This window comes from Balaenoptera musculus, chromosome 9 (genome assembly GCF_009873245.2).
Source record: "Balaenoptera musculus isolate JJ_BM4_2016_0621 chromosome 9, mBalMus1.pri.v3, whole genome shotgun sequence".
NCBI lineage: Eukaryota > Metazoa > Chordata > Mammalia > Artiodactyla > Balaenopteridae > Balaenoptera > Balaenoptera musculus.
In genome coordinates, this window is record NC_045793.1 from 88,071,409 (window position 1) to 88,095,729 (window position 24,321).

Here is a 24,321-nt window from a genome sequence, read left to right on the forward strand (position 1 = left end):
AGCTTTGTAGTATAGTCTGAAGTCAGGGAGTCTTATTCCTCCACCTCCGTTTTTTTCCCTCAAGACTGCTTTGGCTATTCGGTGTATTTTGTGTCTCCACACAAATTTTAAGATTTTTTGTTCTAGTTCTGTAAAAAATGCCACTGGTAATTTGATAGGGATTGCATTGAATCTGTAGATTGCTTTGGGTAGTATAGTCATTTCCACAATATTGATTTTTCCAATCCAAGAACATGGTATATCTCTCCATCTGTTTGTGTCATCTTTGATTTCTTTCATCAGTGTCTTATACTTTTCTGAGTAGAGGTCTTTGTCTCCCTTGGTAGGTTTATTCCTAGGTATTTTATTCTTTTTGTTGCAATGGTAAATGGGAGTGTTTCCTTCATTTCTCTTTCAGATTTTTCATCATTAGTGTATAGGAATGCAAGAGATTTCTGTGCATTAATTTTGTATCCTGCAACTTTACAAATTCATTGATTAGCTCTAGTAGTTTTCTGGTGGCATCTTTAGGATTCTCTATGTATAGTATCATGTCATCTGCAAACAGGGATAGTTTTACATCTTCTTTTCCAATTTTTATTCCTTTTATTTCTTTTTCTTCCCTGATTGCCATGGTTAGGACTTCCAAAACTATGTTGCCTAATAGTGGCGAGAGTGGACATCCTTGTCTTGTTCCTGATCCTAGAGGGAATGCTTTCAGTATTTCCCCATTGAGAATGATGTTTGCTGTGGGTTTGTTGTATATGGCCTTTATTATGTTGAGGTAGGTTCCCTCTATGCTCAGTTTCTGGAGAGTTTTTATCATAAATGGGTGTTGAATTTTGTCAAAAGATTTTTCTGCATCTATTGAGATGATCATATGGTTTTTATTCTTCAATTTGTTAATATGGTGTGCCACATTGTTTGATTTGTGTATATTGAAGAATCCTTGCATCCCTGTGAATAATCCCACTTGATCATGGTGTATGATCCTTTTAATGTGTTGTTGGATTCTATTTGCTAGTATTTTGTTGAGTATTTTTGCGTCTATATTCATCAGAGGTACTGGTCTGTAATTTTCTTTTTTTGTAGTATCTTTGTGTGGTTTTGGTATCAGGGTGATGGTGGCCTCATAGAATGAGTTTGGGAGTGTTCCTTCCTCTGCAATATTTTGGAAGAGTTTGAGAAGGATGGGTGTTAGCTCTTCTCTAAATGTTTGATAGAATTCACCTGTGAAGCCATCTGGTCCTGGACTTCTGTTTGTCGGAAGATTTTTAATCACAGTTTCAATTTCACTACTTGTGATTGGTCTGTTCATATATTCTAGTTCTTCCTGGTTCAATCTTGGAAGGGTATACCTTTCTAAGAATTTGTCCATTTCTTCCAGGTTGTCCATTTTATTGGCATAGAGTTGCTTGTGGTAGTCTCCTAGGATGCTTCGCATTTCTGCGGTGTCCATTGTAACTTCTCCTTTTTCATTTCTAATTTTATTGATTCCTCTCCATCTTTTTCTTGATGAGTCTGACTAAAGGTTTATCAATTTTGTTTATCTTCTCAAAGAACCAGCTTTTAGTTTTATTGATCTTTGCTATTGTTTTCTTTGTTTCTATTTCATTTATTTCTGCTCTGATCTTTATGATTTCTTTCCTTCTACTAACTTTGGTTTTGTTTGTTCTTCTTTCTCTAGTTCCTTTAGGTGTAAGGTTAGATTGTTTATTTGAGATGTTTCTCGTTTCTTGAGGTAGGCTTGTATTGCCATAAACTTCCCTCTTAGAACTGTTGTTGTTGCATCCTGTAGGTTTCGGATCGTCGTGTTTTCATTGTAATTTGTCTCTAGGTATTTTCTGATTTCCTCTTTGATTTCTTCAGTGATCTCTTGGTTATTTAGTAACGTACTGTTTAACCTCCATGTGTTTGTGCTTTTTTACAGTTTTTTCCCCTGTAATTGATTTCTAATCTCATAGCGTTGTGGTTGGAAAAGATGCTTGATATGATTTCAATTTTCTTAAATTTACTGAGGCTTGATTTGTGACCCAAGATGTGATCTATCCTGGAGAATGTTCCGTGCGCACTTGAGAAGAAAGTGTAATCTGCTGTTTATGAATGGAATGTCCTATAAATATCAATTAAATCTATCTGATCTATTGTGTCATTTAAAGCTTCTGTTTCCTTACTAATTTTCTCTTTAGATGATCTGTCTATTGGGTTAAGTGAGGTGTTAAAGTTCCCCACTATTACTGTGTTAACTGTCGATGTCCTCTTCTATAGCTGTTAGCAGTTGCCTTATGTATTGAGGTGGTCCTATTTTGGGTGCATATATATTTATAATTGTTATATCTTCTTCTTGGATTGATCCCTTGATCATTATGTAGTTTCCTTCCTTGTCTCTTGTAACATTCTTTATTTTAAAGTCTATTTTATCTGATATGAGTATTGCTACTCCAGTTTTCTTTTGATTTCCATTTGCATGGAATATCTTTTTCCATCCTCTCACTTTCAGTCTGTATGTGCCCCTAGGTCTGAAGTGGGTCTCTTGTAGACAGCATATACATGGGTCTTGTTTTTGTATCCATTCAGCGAGCCTGTGTCTTTCGGTTGGAGCATTTAATCCACTCACGTTTAAGGTAATTATCGATATGTATGTTCCTATGACCATTTTCTTAATTGTTTTGTGTTTGTTTTTGTAGGTCCTTTTCTTCTCTTGTGTTTCCCACTTACAGAAGTTCCTTTAGCATTTGTTGTAGAGCTGGTTTGGTGGTGCTGAATTTTCTTAGCTTTTGCTTGTCTGTAAAGATTTTGATTTCTCCATTGAATCTGAATGAGATCCTTGCTGGGTAGAGGAATCTTGGTTGTAGGTTCCTCCCTTTCATCACTTTAAATATGTCATGCCTTCCCTTCTGGCTTGTAGAGTTTCTGCTGAGAAATCAGCTGTTAACCTTATGGGAGTTCCCTTGTATGTTATTTGTCATTTTTCCCTTGCTGGTTTCAATAATTTTTCTGCCTTTTGTTTTTGCCAAATTGATTACTATGTGTCTCGGCGTGTTTCTCCTTGGGTTTATCCTGTATGGGCGTCTCTGTGTTTCCTGGACTTGGGTGGCTATTTCCTTTCCCATGTCAGGCAAGTTTTTGACTATAATCTCTTCAAATATTTTCTCTGGTCCTTTCTCTCTCTCTTCTCCTTCTGGGACCCCTATAATGCGAATGTTGTTGTGTTTAAGAGGTCTCTTAGGCTGTCTTCATTTCTTTTCATTCTTTTTTCTTTATTCTCTTCCACAGCAGTGAATTCCACCATTCTGTCTTCCAGGTCACTTATCCGTTCTTCTGCCTCAGTTATTCTGCTATTGATTCCTTCTACTGTAGTTTTCATTTCAGTTATTGTATTGTTCATCTGTGTTTGTTTCTTCTTTAATTCTTCTAGGTCTTTGTTAAACATTTCTTGCATCTTCTCGATCTTTGCCTTCATTCTTTTTCCGAGGTCCTGGATCATCTTCACTATCATTATTCTGAATTGTTTTTCTGGAAGGTTGCCTATCTCCACTTCATTTAGTTGTTTTTCTGGGATTTTATCTTGTTCCTTCATCTGGTACATAGCCCTCTGCCTTTTCATCTTGTCTATCTTTCTGTGAATGTGGGTTTTGTTGCACAGGTTGCAGGATTGTAGTTCTTCTTACTTCTGCTGTGTGCCCTCTGGTGGATGAGGCTATCTAAGAGGCTTGTGCAAGTTTCCTGATGGGAGGGAATGGTGGTGGGTAGAGCTGGCTGTTGCTCTGGTGGGCAGAGCTCAGTAAAACTTTAATCCACTTGTCTGCTGATGGGTGGGGCTGGGTTCCCTCCCTGTTGGTTGTTTGGCCTGAGGCGACCCAATACTGGAGCCTATCCGGGCTCTTTGGTGGGGCTAATGGTGGACTCTGGGAGGGCTCATGCCAAGGAGTACTTCCCAGAACTTCTGCCGCCAGTGTCCTTGTCCTCACAGTGAGACACAGCCACCCCCTGCCTCTGCAGGAGACCCTCCAACACTAGCAGGTAGGTCTGGTTCAGTCTCCCCTGGGGTCACTGCTCCTTCCCCTGGGTCCCGATGCGCACACTACTTTGTGTGTGCCCTCCAAGAGTGGAGTCTCTGTTTCCCCCATCTTGTCGAAGTCCTGCAATCAAATCCCGCTAGCCTTCAAAGTCTGATTCTCTAGGAATTCTTCCTCCTGTTGCCGGACCCCTAGGTTGGGAAGCCTGACGTGGGGCTCAGAACCTTCACTCCAGTGGGTGGACTTCTGTGGTATAAGTGTTCTCCAGTTTGTGAGTCACCCACCCAGCAGCTATGGGATTTGATTTTATTGTGATTGCGTCCCCTCCTACTGTCTCATTGTGGCTTCTCCTTTGTCTTTGGATGTGGAGTATCTTTTTTGGTGAGTTCCAGTGTCTTCCTGTCGATGACTGTTCAGTTAGTTGTGATTCCAGTGCTCTCGCAAGAGGGAGTGAGAGCACATGCTTCTACTCCGCCATCTTGAACCAATCTCCCCATTGGGTATCTTTTTTTGTGAGTTCCAGTGTCTTCCTGTTTATGATGGTTCAGCAGTTAGTTGTGATTCCGGTGCTCTCACAAGAGGGAGTGAGCACACGTCCTTCTACTCCACCATCTTGAACCAATCTCTCTCTATCTTTCATTTTATTAATGTGGTGTATCACTTGACTGATTTTCACATGTGGTATCACCCTTGTATCCCAGGAATAAATCCCACTTGATCATGGTATATATTCTTTTAATGTGTTGTTGAATTAGATTTGCTAGTATTTTGCTGAGGATTTTTGTATCTATGTTAATCAGGAATCTTGGTCTGTAATTTTCTTTTCTCATGACACCCTTGCTTAGTTTTGGTGTCAGAGTAATGCTGGCCTTGTAAAATGGGTTTGGAAGTATTCCTCTTTCTTCTATACTTTTTGGAGGAGTTTGAGAAGAACTGGTATTAATTCTTAGAATGTCTAGTAAGATTCACCAGTGAAGCCCTCTGATCCTAGGCTTTTGTTTTCTGGGAGGTTTTTGATTACTAATTCAATCTCATTACTAGTAATCAGTCTGTTCAGATTTCCAATTTCTTCATAATGCAGTCTTGGTAAGTCGTATGTTTCTAGGAATTTATCCATTTCTTCTACGTTGTCCAATATGTTGGCATATTAATTGTTCATAGTATCCTCTTATGATCCTTTATTTTTCTGTGGTATAAGTTGTAATTCTCCGTTTTCATCTCTGATTTTATTTATTTGAGTCTTCTCTGTTTTTTTCTTGGTATGTCTAGCTAAAAGTTTGTCTATTTTGTTTAGTTTTTTAAAAAAACCAGTTCTTACGTTCACTGATCTTTTTGATTATCTTTTTTTTTAATTAATTAATTTATTTATTTATTATTTATTTATTTATTTATTTATGGCTGTGTTGGGTCTTCATTTCTGTGCGAGGGCTTCTCTCTAGTTGTGGCAAGCGGGGGCCACTCTTCATCGCGGTGCGCGGGCCTCTCACTGTCGTGGCCTCTCCCGTTGCGGAGCACGGGCTCCAGATGCGCAGGCTCAGCAGTTGTGGCTCACGGGCTTAGTTGCTCCGCGGCATGTGGAATCTTCCCAGACCAGGGCTCGAACCCGTGTCTCCTGCATTGGCAGGCAGATTCTTAACCACTGCGCCACCAGGGAAGACCTCGATTATCTTTTAAGTCTCTATTTCATTTATTTCCACTCTGATCTTTGTTATTTCCTTCCTTCTATTAACTTTGGAATTATTTTGCCCTTCTTTATCTAGTTCCTTGAAGTGTAAAGCTAGGTTTATTAATTTAGGCATTTATTACTATGAACTTCTCTCTTAGAATTGCTTTGGCTCCATCTCATATGTTTTTTTTTTTTTTTTTTCTGGGCACTCTGCGTGGCTTGCTGGATCTCAGTTCTCCGACCAGGAATTGAACCTGGGCCCTCGACGGTGAAAGCGCAGAGTCCTAACCATTGGACTATCAGGGAATTCCCATCCCATATACTTTGTTATGTTGTATTTCCATTTTCATTTGTCTCAGGATATTCTTTGATTTCTTGACCTGTTTGGTTGTTCAGTATCACATTGTTTAATCTCCACGTTTGTGGATTTTCTAGTTTTCTTCTAATAGATTTCTAGTTTCATATCATTGTGGTTGGAAAAGTTGCTTGATGTGATTTCAGTCTTCTTAAATTTGTTAAGACTTGTTTTGCGGCCTAACATATGACCTATCCTGGAGAATGATCCATGTGCACTTGAGAAGAATATGTATTCTGCTGCTTTTGGATGTAATGTTTTATAAATGTCTGTTAAGTCCATCTGGTCTAACTTGTCTTTTAAGTTCAGTGTTTTCTTATTGATATTCTGTATGATTCCATTATTGAAAGTAGGGTACTGAGTCCATTCCGATTACTGTATTGCTGTTGATTTCTCCCTTCAGGTCTGTTAATATTTGCTTTGTATATTTAGGTGCTCTTATGTTGGGGTGCATAAATATTTACAAATGTTATATTGTCTTGCTGGACAGACACTTTTATCATTATGTAATGCCCTTCTTTATCTCTTATTACAGTCTTTGTCTTAAAGTCTATTTTGTCTGATACAGGTATAGCTACTCCTACTTTCTTCTGGCTTTTGTATGTATGGAATATCTTTTCCCATCCCTTTACTTTGAGTTTGTGTGTGGTCTTAAAGCTGAAGTGAGACTCTTGGAGGCAGCATACACTTGGGTCTTATTTGTTTATCCATTCAGCCACTCTATGACTTTTGATTGGAGAATTCAATCCATTTACATTTAAAGTAATTTTTGATCAGTATGGACTTACTATTGCCATTTTGTTCATTGTTTTCTGACTGTTTTGTAATTCCTTTTTTCCTTTGTTCTCTAACTCTTTTCCTTTCTGATCTGATGATCTTCTGCAGTGGTATGCTTAGATTCCCTTCTCTTTAGCTTTTGTGTATCTACTCTGGGTTTTTACTTTGTGGATACCATGAGGTTTATATAAAACATCTTACATTTGTAACAGGCTATTTTAAACTGATAACAATTTAAGTCAAATGCATACTAAAGCTCTACATTTTTACCCCCCCCACCATGTTTCATGTTTTAGGCGTCATAATTTACATCTTTTTTATCTTGTCTATCTGTTAACAAATTATTATAGTTACAGTTATTTTTTTTACTATTTTTGTCTTTTAACCTTGATACTAGATTTATAAGTAATTTACTCACTACCACTACAACATGAGAGTATTTTGAATTTAACTATATATTTACCTTAGCAGTGAGATTTACACTTTTATATCTGCTCCTGTTACTAATTAGAGCCCTTCTGTTTCAGCTTGAAGACCGTCCTTTATCACATTTCTTGTAAAGCCCATCTAGTGGTGCTGAACTCCTTTAGCCTTTGCTTGTCTGGAAAACTCCTTATCTCTTCTACTAAAATGAACTGCCAACTCTAATATGCTATGATGACCATACCCTCATAGTTTTACACATTTTGAAACCAAAACTCTAGATAATATGACAGCAATGTCCTTTCCACCTGTATATTTAGCTAGTCTACTAGATAAGACAGAGGAATGTAAATGTCCCTCGGTATTATCACTAATAGTATTAGTCAAATTATCTTTAATAAATCTCAATTAAAATAATTCCCTTAGTGATCTTAAAATATATGGAAGAGGCTTTAAAGACTATTTTTAGAACATAAAGCAGACAGAGGTTCTGATTTCAGATACTATGTACGGAAGAAAGGAAAGTACTACAAATAATTAAAGGCAATTCATTTCCCCATGGAAAAATGTGCTCTAAGATGACATACTGTAAAGTGATTTATAGCATATTGACTATAGTTCTTCTGATGAAAAAACAATTGTCCAAGTTTTCCCTCGAGAACACTCTCAGTAACAACAATCCATGCTCATGGAAAGTCATGAGTTAGAAAATGAGAACCAAATGAACTCTCAGCTGGGAAAAGCCAACAATAATTAATTTAACACCAGTCATTTGTAGAGAACATGTATACATTTCAAAATTCCCCTTGAGAAAAACAGGTCATTGAACGGCAGAGGCCACATATTTGAATATGTTCAAAGAATTTTTACTTAATAAGATAACATGCTCCAAAAGTTTTACATTTAAAAAAACCTTGTTTTTAGGACTAGGTAGTTATGATAAATAGTTGGTCAATATCATCATTTGAATTTCAATACTGTAATAAGTGTTTCTGAAAAAATCACTAAAGTGAGTTCACATTGAACTTGGAACTTGGACAATATATTCTTCAACAGCAGCAGAGAGAAAACGGTGTCATTAAATGGGGCTTTATTCTGATTCATTGGCTAAGAAAATGGGAACAGTTTGAAATCTTCCATATTGTTTCATTTTAATGAGCAGAGAGCATTTTTCATGTCCTTATTAAAGCGGTTAATGTGTTTCTCTAGTCTCATTATCACCACCAGAGTATACTCTCTGTTGTTTCATAACCAAGACAACTCCTTTTCATTTCAGAGAAGTCAAATTTGATTGCTCACATGTGGTTGTTAATAAAACTCCTGTGGCGCTGCTCAAGGTGCCCATGGGGATTGTACAATTATTTATATTTTCTTATGGTTTTCTATAATTATTGTGATTGTACTTTCACAGAGTAAATGTATCTCCACCAATTAAAGCAGTGGTGGGCTAAGAATATTCATCAGACTTGTGTGAGAGGATATTGTTCTTAGGGTTTTGCAAAGCACAGAAATTAAACTGCTGTTATCATGTATTCAACCGAAGTGTTAAAATTAAAATGCTCAGCAACTTTGGAGTTTATCTGAGCAGATGTTAACTGTTTACGAAAAAATAAACATTATACAGGACTTGCATTCATGATATGATTCTTTTTTGTATTCAAAGTGCTGGAAAGAAAAACTGCTACACAAACTTGGGGGATATAGTTTATGGTATACGACCAGTTTGGATTATTGTTAATTCAGGTCAACTTAAAATTGCAGAATCATAAAATTCCAAGAAATCTCATTTTGCTTTACATCTTTGTATCTTATTTGCTTCACCCCTTTATTTTCTTTGAGGACTCCAGGACTAAGAAAGAGCATGCATAAAAACAAACATCTGAGGCTATCAACTAGAAAACACACAATATAACCTTTCATATTTTGTCATAGAGAAATTTCATTCTATCTAGTTTGACAGTGCTTGCAGCAAAAGTGATCAGCTGTACTTCCATGCCATTAGCTGTCATTTTGATGCTAGAATTTTAGCCTGCTGTGTGTGAGATGTGACTGTCCAGGCACAATTCCCATCAAAGGTAATTTTATGTGCAATGGTGTGTAAAATTTACCTCTAATTATGATAAGGTCACTGATGGGTCATTTATGATACGCTCTCGGGAGACAATTGCAGTGAATAGCTTTTGGCAAGATTCATCTGGAGAAATTAAATTGGTCTGACCATGACTCAATAGAAAGTAAAAGACTCTTAGAAAATTATTCCTCAATCATGTTTAAAGTTCTAAAGGAACCCAAAGAGGGGCAGTTTGCACAGTGGTGAAGGTTGTGAGTTTTGAAATTATACAGAACTGAGACTTAACCTAGGATCTCTATGCCTAGAAAGTCCTATCTGATCTGGCTTCTGCATATCTCTTGGCTTCTATTTCTGACATTCGCTCCCTCATTACCTGGGCTCCAGCACCACTGGCCTCCTTCCTGGTTTTTGAACACGTCATGGTCACTCATGCTTTGGGAGTCTTTGCACCACAGAGTTTCCTGTAGTTGTACGCTATTCCTTCAGATCTTCATGTGCCTGGAACTTCCTGCTCTTTTACTTTCCAATTAGTGGAATGTGTTGTATCCACTCTCTGAACTACCCAAAACACAGCCTCCTCCTCTCTACCTAATGTTGCCACCTCCTAACTAGGTAATCACTATTGTGTCATCCTACTGATGTTCTTCAAGTACTAATCATAGTCTTAAGTTACTTATTTACTGCTTAATGTATAATTAAGTTTGCATATGATGATAGGGAGAAAAAAAATCTAAGAATGAAAGGTATCTTGACTAGGAGATCCCACACTCTTGAAACCCCACTGACATTAACTATACAAGTCACTGGTCCAATATTGCTTGATAAAATGGACTAAAAAGAATATCTTTGGGTTGGAGAAACTTCTTGGACTTTATGTAAGACAGCATGAAAATAAAACACCTGATGAGAAATTTTATTAAAATAGTCATTAGAGTGATTTCACTTTTCACTATGATCATGATGGACCTCCATGAAGGGAGAATATGTTAGTCACTTTAGTTATTAACACTTCTTGAAGAGGGTTTTTATATGTAATGGTGGGAAAATGAAAATTTGAGATGAAGAGTGAAATTTTATATTTATTTAAATCTATCAGTGTTTTGTTGTTAGTCTTCTTTCCCAAGATAACTTACTTATAGACATAATAGCGACTTTTCAAATGGTTCATGTTCAGCTAATATTTGTCAACAAATGACTAAGTGCTGGATGGACTGGAAGATCATCTTTGGGTTTCAATCCTTAATGCAAATTGTAACAATAACAACAAGAACAAAGATGAAATCCTTACCAAAGGGTCCAGTCGTGGCCACAGTACGGCTGAACATTTCCAAGGTAGAATCCCAGAGATTGAGTGACCTCCACAAGATTGGTAAAGTCAAGACTAATGCTGTTGAAAAGTACAGATGTCATGATAATCTCATCAATAGCCCATACATCCTCTCCCTGGGAAGAATGATATGGTTGCCACCATCTGAACTGAATTCCAAGCTGTCTTGCATCATCTGGTAATTCTACAGAGATTATTCTAAAGGAGAAAATAGAAGTAAAAATTCAGATCACTTTGATTATCTTAAAATACAAACATTTATAGCAGTATTTTTTTTCCTACAGTATAATATTTGAAAAAAATAATTCTCCCACTATGACAAACATTCTTGAGATTTCCAATTTCCTGTCTGACTCCAACAAAGTCTTCTCAACACATCTAAAACTGTGACTTTGCTTGCACTCAGCTGTTCTCAGAAAAGCTAACTCAATAAAACATAGTTGTCAATGTGGCAGGATTTGCCTAAGTCTGGTAAAGGCTCTTGGGCAGCTTGTTACACACATTATAGTTTTGGGCTGGTTGGAACCATGGCACTTCCTCATTCCCATGAGTTTAGCATACTGTGTGAGGTCACTTGCTGTGTCATGGTGGCTATGACAGTAAACCTGTATCTGACAAGTGGGGAAGAAAATTAAGAATAATATCTAATTTCCAGGAGCAATCATTGTACACAGCAGCAGGAACTATATATTAATTGCCACTGCAATGACATCTGCTTGAAAGCTCCATAAATCATAGTACCATGCTGCTCAAATCTGTACACAAGGTGAGATGTGAAACAAATGGCAAATGGAACATTTATCTCCATCAGTGTATGATCATACACCAGGAGAGGTGTTTGCAGTAAACGCACACTGAAGGGACTGAATCTTTTTCCTAGTGAGCAAAGAAAATCTCCCTAAGACAGGTGACTAGCTGGATAACTTAGAAATAAATTATTTTAAAACTTCAATGTCTAAGGCTGGATTTACTGAGAAATTAGATTGATTTTCATATTTGTATTACATTCATCTTTAGTTATTACACAAAGAAACATTAAATCACATCTTGAAAATGTAATTTTTTGCATACTGAAAGTTATTAAAAGTAATATCTATTTTTACTTTAAATAATCTGCACATGAAAATATGGGGTGGAATAACAAAATTATCACCGTTGATTATATAAACAGTAAAAAATTGGTAGGACTTTTTGTAATGTGAGAAAACATACATTTTAAATGATGAGAAATCAATGTTCAAATACAGAAATATAAATTAAAAAACATTTCTTAAACTAAAAAGACATAGCTATAACAGGTTTATGATTTTCTTAAGTACTTTCCATGATCTGCTGAATTTTTTTAACCAATGTGAGTTTATTAAAAGAAAAGTACTTATTAAATACTTAATTAAATTATTTCAGTAATTTTCACTTTAATTTTCTAAATATTTATTTATTTATTAAATAATTAAATAATATTTATGTTAACATATCAAATATATAATAAAATAAACTATATTCAAACTGGCTCAACAATGAAAACATCATGCATTAATTTAATAATTTAATTTGATTAGCATTATGTTATTAGAAGATTATAATTTTCTTTTAATATTAATAATTTTAAAAGCAGTTACTGTTCTCTCTGATGAAAATAAATATAATATTAAAAATTAACAACTGAGAAGTAGAATTTTTCGGGCAACTTTAAAGGAAAATAAAGTGCATATGTGTGTGAGAACAGTAACTGAAGTGACCAATATTTTCCCCAGCAGAGATGTGAAGACTGTGAGTCTGTAGTCAGACTCTTGGGTTAAAGTCCGTACTTTGTCACCTCATGGTTGGTAACTTTGCAGCTGCAGGGAAGGTATTTAACTTCTTTGTGCCTTAGCATCTTCATCTGTGAAACTGGGATAGTAATATCCTGATGGCAAAGTCAGAGACTTTTTTCTATTTTTCACTATTGTATCTTAGCACCTAGAATAGTGTCTGGCATATAAAAAGAATAACTTCTTGCTGCATAGATGAAGTACATATTATCAGTATACCCTGACAGAGATTCAAACACAGAGGCACAAGGAGGTTAAAGATTTTCTTTTAGGTTAAGCAGCTTTTAACTGACAATGCCAGGGTATGGACCTAGGGAACATGGCTCTAGAGTCTGCGTCCTTTACCTCTACGTTATATCTTGGAGTGGGGTGGGAGTCTCTGCTTTACCACTCTATGCATATTACAGTGGCTGGTTAGAATGGCTATGTATGGAGCCATTTGATCAGAATATTCCTAGATGAGAACCCAGGGACTTAGGTCAACTTTCTGTCTCAAACTTCCTTTTTTGGATAGGTACTAAGCTCATGGATTTCCTGTAATCAAATACAATAATCAAGACAAAAATAAAATATAATTAGACTTCATAATAATTTTAGAATAAGAAACCAAGCCCCATAATTAAGAAAAATCTAGAATAATTTTAGTCTCACCAAAAATATATAGTTTTATATTAATAAGAATGCCAATTAGTTCACGAGGCAGTCTAGTCAGTTAGAATTAAAAGATTAACTTAGATATATTTACAGACTTTAACTTTTATAAATATCAAGCAGATAGAGTTCTTTCACTTACTGAGTGAATTATAGGTAAGGAAATTATTAGAAATCAGCTAGGAATAACAGTAGTTAGCCAACTAGCATATCTAATTTATGGATCACACTTCATTTTCGAACAACCATGGCAGAAAGGAACAATATGGAATTCACAGCAATTACAGACAGCAATTTATACTGAAGAAAACACAGCAAATGGATAAAGGCATCAATAATTAACTGTCTCATGGAGAGTTTACATGGTTTGTACTATTTCTCATATAAAACATAATTTAGTGTCTAGAATATATCAAATTCTACTTCTGCCATGTCACCTTTCATTAATATTTATAGGAGAGAGGGGGAGGAGGGAAGAGTCTCTTGGACAGAGGCAATATATATAAAATGAAAGTGTTCTTGGTTCCACTACCACGTTCTCCTTTTAAAAAAATCTCCCCTCTGATCTTAATCTTTCAAGCTGTGCACATACTTAATGCTGAAAAGCCACCTTGGTTCTGCTTAGAAGAAAAATGTTGCTGTCAAATGGCAGACAAGATTAAATGTACCTTTGCAATAGTACATTAAATGTATAATTTCTTTTCATATCAACAAAGATTAATTAAATTTCATGCTACAAATTGATTACTGAATTTTGAAGCTGTCCATCCTTGTTAGAAAAAAATGTGTTTTGGGCCAATTTAACTTAGGACAATGATATTTTCTTCATGCTTTCATCATTTTTATTATCACCTTGATTTTTGCTTAATTTTCTTTTAATGCTTATTATGGAGAACCTATGAAATGTTTCTTTAGGATTCATATGTCTCTACTGAGTGAGAAAGTTGAGTTTAGTCTTATATTTACCCTTATAGGGAAAAGACTCAACACATCTGGTGCATTCTTAAATTTTACAACATATAGTATTTACCACTCGTAATAGTTGTTAACTATTATCTCTGTTACATGCTACTTCATCTTCTAATGAAAATAAAGGTTCTCATCTATTTGCAAATACCTAAATGAAGGGATAGCTCTCGGCAGAATTTTAAAGTATATAAACTCTATCATCATTGCCCCTGTCCTTTTGCCATGGTGCCAGTGCACACTTCAGTGCCCAAAGTCCTCACTCTTTTTCACATCTTACCATGATCAACATGTATGTACGTCCAGGAAGGTAAACTGTATTAGCTCTTTATATCTGAAAGTGAATGTAAGTCAGAGTGATACCTCCTCTAGTGCTATTTTAACTTTCCCATCCTCCTCTTCTCCTGCTATTTTAAAGGAATTTCAGTGAGCAGGTCAATAAATGTTCTAGAAAAGGAGAGGACTCTTTGGACTCTTCCGAAATTGTATCACAAATGGTGATTACCACTCTCCCAAAGTGAGGGATGGCCCTACTTCAAGTAAAACTTAAATCTCACAATTGTGACTATATATTATGAAATATATAAGCCAAAGAAAAATAGAAGTGGTCTGAAGAAAGGGCTTTAAATACAGCCTCCACTCCATCTTTGCCAGGGACTCTACACATGCTAGAAAAACTCCTTTATACTCATTACTTAATTATATTACATGCAAATTTAAAAAACATATTGGTCATCAGATTTTATGAGTTATTATCTCATATAATTTATTATAATATATTATCATATATTGCTAAAAAATATTTATCAACAGCATTTATAATTTAGTACCATATTAAAATCGTACCTAATAGTTCGCACTATAGTTGAATAAGGAAAGTAGTGTTAGTTATTTTTCTCTTTCCTAGGTATCAAAATATTTCCATTAGATGCACATTTCAGAATATGAGAATAAATTTCTTCAAATTACCAGAAGTCAGTAGGGCAAATGAATTACAAGAAGGCAGCTTTCTAGTTTTTCATTGCAAGAGGCATCAACCTTTGTCCTCACCATCTCTCAATGCAAAAGCATCTGGACTCTTACACCACTTGAATGATGATTTCCCCAGGAAGGAGATATCACCCTTACCAATTTTTCCAAGTACTTTCCAACATACCTGGGCTCATGATAGTTGAGATATGAATAATGTTCCAAGAGTTTCCAAGTTATCCCATTATCATAAGAATAATGCAATAAAACACCTTCACCAGGCTGGTCAGGGGCTTTGCATGTGCTCAGAACAGACTTGCTCCCCAGCCGCAACGTGAACTGGAGAAACCTAGAAATGAATTGTCTATAATTAGTGTGCATAAACATTTTAAATCATAACATTCATTTTGGCTTTTAAAGAATTTTGAACAAATTTAAATAAACTACTCAAAAGCTGTAGGTTTCCACTCATCTCTCTTCTATAAAATGTAGTAAGTAATTTCACTGTGAGATGTATGAATATATGTAGAAGATGAGGTCACTGCATGTGTTTTGTAGACAGATATATCTATACAAATATAACGGTATGTTTATACATATTTGTATACTACATACTTGTGTACATACAGTTAAAATGCCAGTCATTCTTTTGCTGCATTATTTATTAAGCACTGGGGGAAGGAAAGATGTAGAGTAAATCTAATCAGCCTCTGCAAGCTGTCAAATAAATAAAACTACATAAATAATTAACTAGCCCTTGGCTTAAGGACAGTTTTGATGCTAACAGTTCATATTTTTAAAAATCTAGTCAGTCATTAGTATCTTAACGTCATCAGTGAGCCTTTTAATTTATTAAAAACTAGGGCAAATTAACTCTATATAAACTATAAGCTTCCTCTCATCCTGGTTGAAAATCAGAAGATATATATTAGTAAAAAAGAAAAAAATTGAAAATTAATAGATCTGAATTCAATTGTTATCTTGTTTCTGTATATATTCCACCCTGCTTTAACTCACCTGGATTGTGAGCTGTCAAGGAAAGATGTAATTAGCTGACGCCTCCCATCTTTGTTGAAAACCAGGGCCTTACCACTGGTCAAGACACCACAGCCAAAGCTGACTTCAGCACCACGGATAGAGTAAAAGTTATGGTAAGAGGAGAGCCTGGAACTGCCAAAGCTTTCAGAAATAAACATTGGGAATGTCTGGGATGCCATCTCACAAGCTGGGCCAGAAAATCCAGGGTCACACCTGAAAAAGAAACCATGATATTAAATCTCAAACTGTTGGCCCTTTCAGGGATTCCTTTATCTACTTTGGGGATTAGGAAGTCCAGAGGCCAGGACTGGATTGAATGGTAAGCAAGGCTCATTCGTCTTTGGAGAATACTGAATGTGAAGACTTGATATGGGAGAAGTAATTGTAAATATCCCAAAAGAATACAGCCTTTGCACATTCCTGCTGTAAAAAAAAGCTTATGATTAAAACAATAATTCAGCACTCACCTTCAACCAATGCCAGTAATTTATCTGCAAATGCATCTATGCTTGTGCACATTTCCAATTTAAAGTCTTTATAAAAGGTATATTATATGTATATAATTTTATTCACAATGATGTTCATTAAATTTGTAAAAGAAACAACATAAACAAAATACTTCTGTAAGATATCTAGAATAAATTTCCTTTAAGAACACATGTAAAAATACACATTATGTTTTTGACAGTAATTACTGGAAATATTTGGAAAAGATTGGAAACTAGATTGGCATTATAAAGGGAATGTATACACCCTTGACCTAGATAGATGGATGTCCTTAGCAGAACTGTGTTGTCTCTCAGTGGAATTCCACATTAGCGGTGCTTCAAGAAAAAGAAACACACACACACACACACACACACACCAGCCTGCCTGCTGCCATGTAAGGATGTGCTGTATTTATGTTAGCTGACTAGAATATATAAGGAGCTCCCTGAGTCTTCTATCAGTGAGAAAACTCATCACAGATGACTTAATAATTGAATATCAGAAACTTTCTATATTTTAAGGAGTTTGCTCATCAGGAATTAGTTTCAAATTCTTTATTTTTACTGCACTATTTCTTTCTCACTATATTTACTATGTTTCCCATTATAAAATTAAATTGGTGTCTTTTTGGGTGGGTGGCAGGGTTCTCATCTAAGCATTCAAAACTTTCTAAAATTTGAAGCAAGTCTTTTATTTTTATTTATTTATTTTTAATTTTTAATTTTTTATTGAAGTACAGTTGATTTATAATGTGTTAGTTTCTGGTATACAGCAAAGTGATTCAGTTATACATACGTATATTCTTTTTCATATTCTTTTCCATTATGGTTTATTATAAGATATTGAATATAGCTCCCTGTATTATACAATAGGTCCTTGTTGTTTATCTATTATATATATAGTAGTGTGTATCTGCTAATTCCAAACTCCTAATTTATCCTTCTACCACCCCTTTTCCCCTTTGGTAACCACAAGTTTGTTTTCTATGTCTGTGAGTCTGTGAAACAAGCCTTTTATAAAGCAAGTGTACCGATGAAGTGGTATTATGGCACAACTCATAAGATTACTTCTTTAGCACTAGTGCAGAAACTGGGATCTATGCTGGCCTCACAGAGGGTCAATGGAGTGTGTGAATGTCCTGAAATCAAATGCCAAATTTTATGTGTATTGGATATTCTTGGGGGGGTTTATAGTTATCACCATTTTATGAAAAAGGTTGCACCCTAAAATGCCAAGAACTACTGTAGCATGAAGTTGAGGTTGTCTTGGCGTTAGGGATGGGAGTGGGAAAGAAAACCAATATTTACAGAGCAGGTAAATAAGCCTCAAACAGTTCACTTCTTTCACATGTTACCCCCTTGACTTAGGCCAACTCTGAAGAGCCAAACAGTTTCTAAAAAGGATAAAAAGTCAGCTAAAGAGGACACATTTTAACATTTGAAAACAATATAGTTTACCATGGCCACAAATTGGAATTAATGTCCCCCAATAACACTATCTATTGCCAGAGTGCTTTTCAGGGCAAATGCGTATCTGTGTATTAAATGCGTCTTCTTCAGCCTACTGACTGGGGGAAACTGGTGATCATTTAAAGAAGACTCACACTGGAGTCAGTTCCCATTTTGAAAGTATACTTTTAAACACAAGTTACATAATTGGGATAAAATGCTGGTAAGGATTCCACTCATATACATTTATAATACCTTTGTAGCCTTTATTTTGCAGCAAAATTGTAGGCTGGCACACACGGGGGATTTCAGGAATGACCAGAGGCTCTTCTGATTCCAAATATGTCCCCTACTGGTTCATCTACCCACCCTTAAATGCGGCATTATGGTCACCCTGCATGTCAGGGAAAAAGGCTCCATTGTTAAGACACATGCATAACACTTGTGTAGGAAGGTTTCTAATACTCTCTGTCCTTCTCACTAGCATCTCTAACAGAAATAAGCTTAACAGGATAATAAGTTGTCAGTTTAGAAGATCAGGCCTGGGGATTGTACACAGGCAAGAAAGTGTTAGAAAGCAGGAAAGGTGGAATCCTGTTAGCAAACAATGGTAGTGACTAAGGGAGCGAAATGGGGAGAAAAAGAGCTGCAGAGGCCAAATTCAAGGATCTGTTTAAAGGAAATAAGTGGTATTGAATATGAATTATGTTTCTGTGGAATTCTGCTCAAAATTGAAAGGTGTATATTGCTGGAAAAAGAGGTAGTGGCCAAACATTTAGTCCAGTCGCAAATGAACAAAGCCAATGAATATTACATCAAACTTTGTCACAAATAGGGAAAAAACTAAAGCTCCAACTGGTGACAATATTTTGCAAAACCTCAGCAGGAAGGAAAGGCCATTATTATTCAGGATAACGTAGAGTATCAAAAAAAAAAGATGCCCAAAAGGCATAAAACTGCCATTCAGATTTCTGTTTGCATCCATCGTGGGTGACACAGATGGTTGCCTAACAAAATCATTTAATGCTAACAGAGATATTGTACACAAAATAATGAAGTACAAAGTATAACTGTTATAATTATAGATAGGTATTTTAGAAATAGCACTTTCTATTTTCATTAATAAAAGCAGTTGTCATTTTAGATAATTTGTTTTCAAAACTTTTCAGGACAACTTCAGGAATTACAAAAATGTCTGGCTTCTCTGTGTTAATTTCATTTGAAATGCACTAAACAAGAGAATGATCTGGTTATGGATAATGAATGAAGATAAACTTGAGGCAAACACCAGCTGATGTTTCATAGATCTAACGAGTCAGTGTTTCTGGGTGGGAGCTGGTGGTTTTATTAAAAAGGGCAGAGATGCTTATTCTATTTTGAGATACAAGTGGGAACTTTTCAATTCTTTACGTACATTTCCATTATAAACATTTCCATTGGGCAGAGCGATATCTCTCTTAACCAAATTCATTGAAATACAGTTAAAAAGTTAACCTGAGGCTCAAGATGGCAGAGTGAGAGGACGTGGAGCTCACCTCCCCCCGCCCACAAACACATCAAAAATATACCTACATGTGGAACAATTCTCATGGAAAACTAACCGGAAACCGGCAGAAGAACTCCTATACAGCCAAGGCTGCAAAGAAAGATGGCCATGTAACCAGGTAGGTTGGGAAAAAAAGGCATCAGTTTGGGACCTGTACCTCTGGGAGGGGTCTAAGAGGAAAGGAAGGACTGCGTGGTTGGACCCTCACCCTGGGAAGTGAGCCACAGGCTGGGCGTCCCAGTCCTGGGGTCCTACATGGAGGAGACAAGCCCCTGTGGCTGCTGGGAGACCAGCTGGGGCAGACAGAAGGGCTGGAGAAGCCTAGACTCCACTCGCAAGGAACACGCGGGTGCTGGCTTGCCAACAGACAGGGCAGAGCAAGCTCTGGACCAGCGGCTGCTACCTCGCCGTGCTCCCCAATCCTGGCTAGGTGAACAGTCTGGTCCTGCCCACTCCACATCACAGCTTGGCATTGGATCTAGAGCTGCCAGGTCCTGGGAGAAAACTTGATATAGGGGCACAGGAGCAGCCGGGGGTCCTGGGGTTTGGGTGGGGCAGTGCAGCTTACTCTGGCAGCACCATGAAAGCAGCACAGACTCCTGATGGCAGTGCAGCTGCTGAAGCCCCTGCGACTGGCTCCCAGCCAAGCAAATGCTCCAGCCCTGCCCACTCCGTGCCACAGCCTGGTGCTCGATCTGGGGAAGACAGGTCCTGGGAGAAAACTCGATCTAGGGACAAAGAGGAGGTTTGGGGGCTTGGGGTGTGGTCCACATGGGGTGGTGGCAGCCACTGTTGGCGCTTACACACCCCAGAAGCAACCCAGACCTCTGATGGCAGCTCAGCCGCTTCAATTCCTGCAATCACAAGCACCGACCCCCAGTCCCAGCTGAGCAAACTCTCTGGCTCCGCTCACTCCATGCCACAACCTTGCACTAGATCTAGGAAATGACAACAGGCAAAGGATGCAAACTTGGGTTGCATCTGAGCAGAGCTGCAGATACCTACACAAGCAGCACATCAGACTTCTGTAAGCGCAGTAGCCTCCCTTACTTCAGCACTCTCCTCCACTGGGGCAAAGGCCCCAGTGCCAGGAGAAGGCATAACGCACACTTAAAGGGAACAGAGCCAGCTGGAGCCCAACCCTCAGGTCTTCCCCTCCAGCAACTGTGGAGCAGACCCCACCCCTGACATGGCTCCAACACTCATGGAGCAGAGAGGAAGTCCTGCCTCACACCTTGCACAGGCTCTAGCTCCTCCAGCATCAACCACACCCCCTATCAAGGTGATAGTGGCCAGCAGACCCTGAGGAAAGACGTGGCTGGCATCCATGTCAAATCCAGTCCTCACACCAAAGACACTGGGCACAGGCAGTCTACATGGGGATGCTCTCACATAAAAACACCTCCTTAGGCTTCCCTGGTGGCTCAGTGGTTAAGAATCCACCTGCCAATGCAGGGGACACGGGTTCGAGCCCTGGTCCGGGATGATCCCACGTCACGGAGCAACTAAGCCCGTGCACCACGACTACTGAGCCCGTGTGCCACAACTACTGAAACCTGCGCACCTAGAGCCTGTGCTCCACAAGAAGAGAAGCCACCGCAATGAGAAGCCTGCACACTGCAACGAAGAGTAGCCCCCACTCACTGCAACTAGAGAAAGCCCAGGCAGAGCAATGAAGACCCAGTGCAGCCAAAAAAAAAAAAAAAAAAAAAAAACACCCTTCAAGGCCACAATAGATAACTGTTTCACCTAAATTCATAAAGACAGAGAAAGTTAAGTAAAACGAAAAGGCAGAGTAACTACTCCCAATTGAAAGAGCAAGAGAAAACCCCTGAAAAAATAATGGAACAGAGATAATTGGTCTGCCAGACACAGATTCAAAAATTTGGTAATAGAGACTTCCCTGGCGGTCCAGTGGTTAAGACTCTGCGCTTCCAATGTAGAGGGTGCGGATTCAATCCCTGGTCATGGAACTAAGATCCAACGTGCCACGTGGCACGGCCAAAAACAATTTATAAAAGACAAGAAAATTCTTAAAAGTCAAATCACAACTCTCACGTTGTGCATTTAAAAAAAAAGTTGGTAATATAAATGCTAACTGAATTAAGAAAGACTATCAATATAAATGCAGATCATCTTAACAAGGAACTAGAAACTATAGTTTCAAAAACTATAGTTATCAAAAACAGATAACTATAGTTATCAAAAACAGATAATTCAATTTCTGAGATAAAAAACACTCTAGAAGCAATGAATAGCCAAATAAATAATACAGAAGAATGCATAAATGGTCTGGAAGATAGAATAAAGGAAATTAATCAGAACAGCAGACAGAAAAACAAATGAAAAAAATGAAAGCAACATATGAGATCTATGGGATAATATAAAACATGCCAACATATGCATAATGGGTTCCAGAAGGAGAAGAGAGAAAGAAGGAGATCAAAAATGTATTTGAAGAAATTATGGCTGAAAACGTCCCCACCCTAAAGAAGGAAACATACCCAGGTGCAGGAAGCACAGAGGGTCCCAAACAAGATGAACCCAAAGAGACCCACACTAAGACATATAATAAAAATGGCAAAAGTTGAAGATAGAGAATTCTAAAGGCAGCAAGAGAAAAACAGTCATACACAAGGGAAACCCTATAAGGCTATCGGCTGATTTCTCTGCAGAAACTTTTCAGGCCAGAAGGGAGTGGCATGGTATATTCAAAGTCCTGAAAGGGAGAATCTGCAACCTAGGATACTCTACCCAGCAAGATTATCATTTTAAACAGAAGGAGAGAGAAAGAACTTCTCAGAGAAGCAAAAACTAAAAGAATTCAGCAATACTAAACCTACCCTAAAATAAATGTTGAAGGGTCTCCTCTAAATGGAAAAAGAAGCAAGAACCTATAGGAAAGGGAAAATCCCAATAGGAAAGGAAAATATATAGTGAGGACTGAAGATCACTTAAATAAGCCAGTATGTAGATTAAAAAACAGAAAAATTATAAAAGCAACCATAACTACAATAAACAGTAGTTTATTGGGATAAGCATGAAGATGTAAAAAATGACAGCCAAAATACAAAATGTGGGTGAGGAGAGTAAAAAATGTAGGTTTTTAAGAATGTATTTGAACTTAAATTATCAGTTTTATCAGTTTAAAGCAAGTAGATATAATTATGGGTCAACATATATGAACCCACAAATAAAACATATAAAAGATATACACAAAAATCAAAAAGAAATTCAAGCATACTACAAAAGAAAATCATCAAGCTACAATAGGAAAAACAAAAAGAAAAAGAAATGAACAAAGAAGAACTATAAAAACAATTGGAAAACAAGAAATAAAATGGCAATAAGTACATACCTATCAATAATTTTGGAGAGGATGTGGAGAAAAGGGAACTCTTGTACACTTTTGGTGGGAATGTAAATTGGTGCAGCTACTTGGAAAAGAGTATAGAGGTTCCTTAAAAAACTAAAAACAGAACTACCATATGATCCAACAATTCCACTCCTGGGTATATATCCGGAAAAAACAAAAACTCTAATTTGAAAAGATACGTGCACCCCAATGTTCACAGCAGTACTATTTATAATAGCCAAGATATAGAAGCAACCCAAGTGCCCATTAACAGATGATTTACATTAGAGGATGTGGTATATATAATATATAAAATGGACTATTACTCAGCCATAAAGAAGAATGAAATGCTGCCATTTGCAGCAATGTGGATGGACCTAGAGAATATTATGCTTTTTGAAATAAGTCAGAAAGAGAAAAACAAATACTATATGATATCACTTATATGTGGAATCTAAAAAATAATACAAATTAATGTATATAGCAAAACAGAAACAGATTCACAGACACAGAAAACAAACTTGTGGTTATGGAAGGGGAGAGGGAGAGGAGAGAAACAAATTAGTGGTAGGGGATTAACAGATACAAACTACTGTATATAAAATAGATAAGCAACAAAGATTTACTGTATAGCACAGGGAAGTACATAACCTATAAAGAAATATAACCTGCAAAAATACTAAATCACTATGATGTACACCTGAAACTAACACAATATTGTAAAGCAAGTATACTTCAATTAAATAACAAAGTTAACCCGACACTCTAATCTCAGTGGTGACCAATGTCTTGCCTCATACATATAATTTCTAAATGATCAGGCTCAAAGCACTTTTATGATTTTTCCATTAATTACTTATTTAACTGGCTAATTAATTAATGACTCTTTTTTGTTTCAAGGACAAGAAGAGAGACTAGATGATCCATTGTTGAAAACTTATCTGTGTAACAAAGACTGTGGTTTCAGTAATTCTCAGGATATCTTATAATTAAATATTATAGGGGAATGACATAATGATTATCCATTCTTGCTATAAATAAATGTAATGCAATGCTCTGATGGTGACTAGATATTAAACTGCTTATGTGTAATTTCATACTTCATATTCTACATCATTATTATATAAAATTCTTTACATATCATTTTGAAGACTCAAAAGATTTTCAAAAGTAAGCAAGATTTGAAGTTACATTTAAAGATGAATTTTCTTATCAAATCTGTTAATTTGGCCCACTCCAGTTTCCTTGAACATTGGGTCTATGGGTCATTATTGATTTTTATAATTCATTTACAAAGCATGCCAGGAATTAAAATATGACTCATGAACACTAGACCAAGTTTATGGGGAAATACCATATTGAAGAAACTAAAGATGGAAAAGGCAGCCACCAAGCTATGAAGAATTCAAATTTGTTCACAAATTTACATGA

The 24,321-nt window shown here is 36.8% G+C and overlaps 1 protein-coding gene across 3 annotated transcripts in view; it reads right to left on the reverse strand.

Annotated features, from left to right (window-relative positions):
* The window catches only part of RELN (reelin), a 531,612-nt gene that overhangs the window by 145,617 nt on the left and 361,674 nt on the right, over positions 1 to 24,321 (reverse strand). For all 3 annotated transcript variants that reach the window (XM_036863169.1, XM_036863168.1, XM_036863166.1), the window contains exons 18-20: positions 16,032 to 16,265; positions 15,202 to 15,363; positions 10,579 to 10,815 (exon numbers count right to left, since the gene is read on the reverse strand). In XM_036863169.1, coding sequence (XP_036719064.1) covers positions 10,579 to 10,815; positions 15,202 to 15,363; positions 16,032 to 16,265 — 633 coding nt within the window. The remainder of the gene's footprint in view (positions 1 to 10,578; positions 10,816 to 15,201; positions 15,364 to 16,031; positions 16,266 to 24,321) is intronic.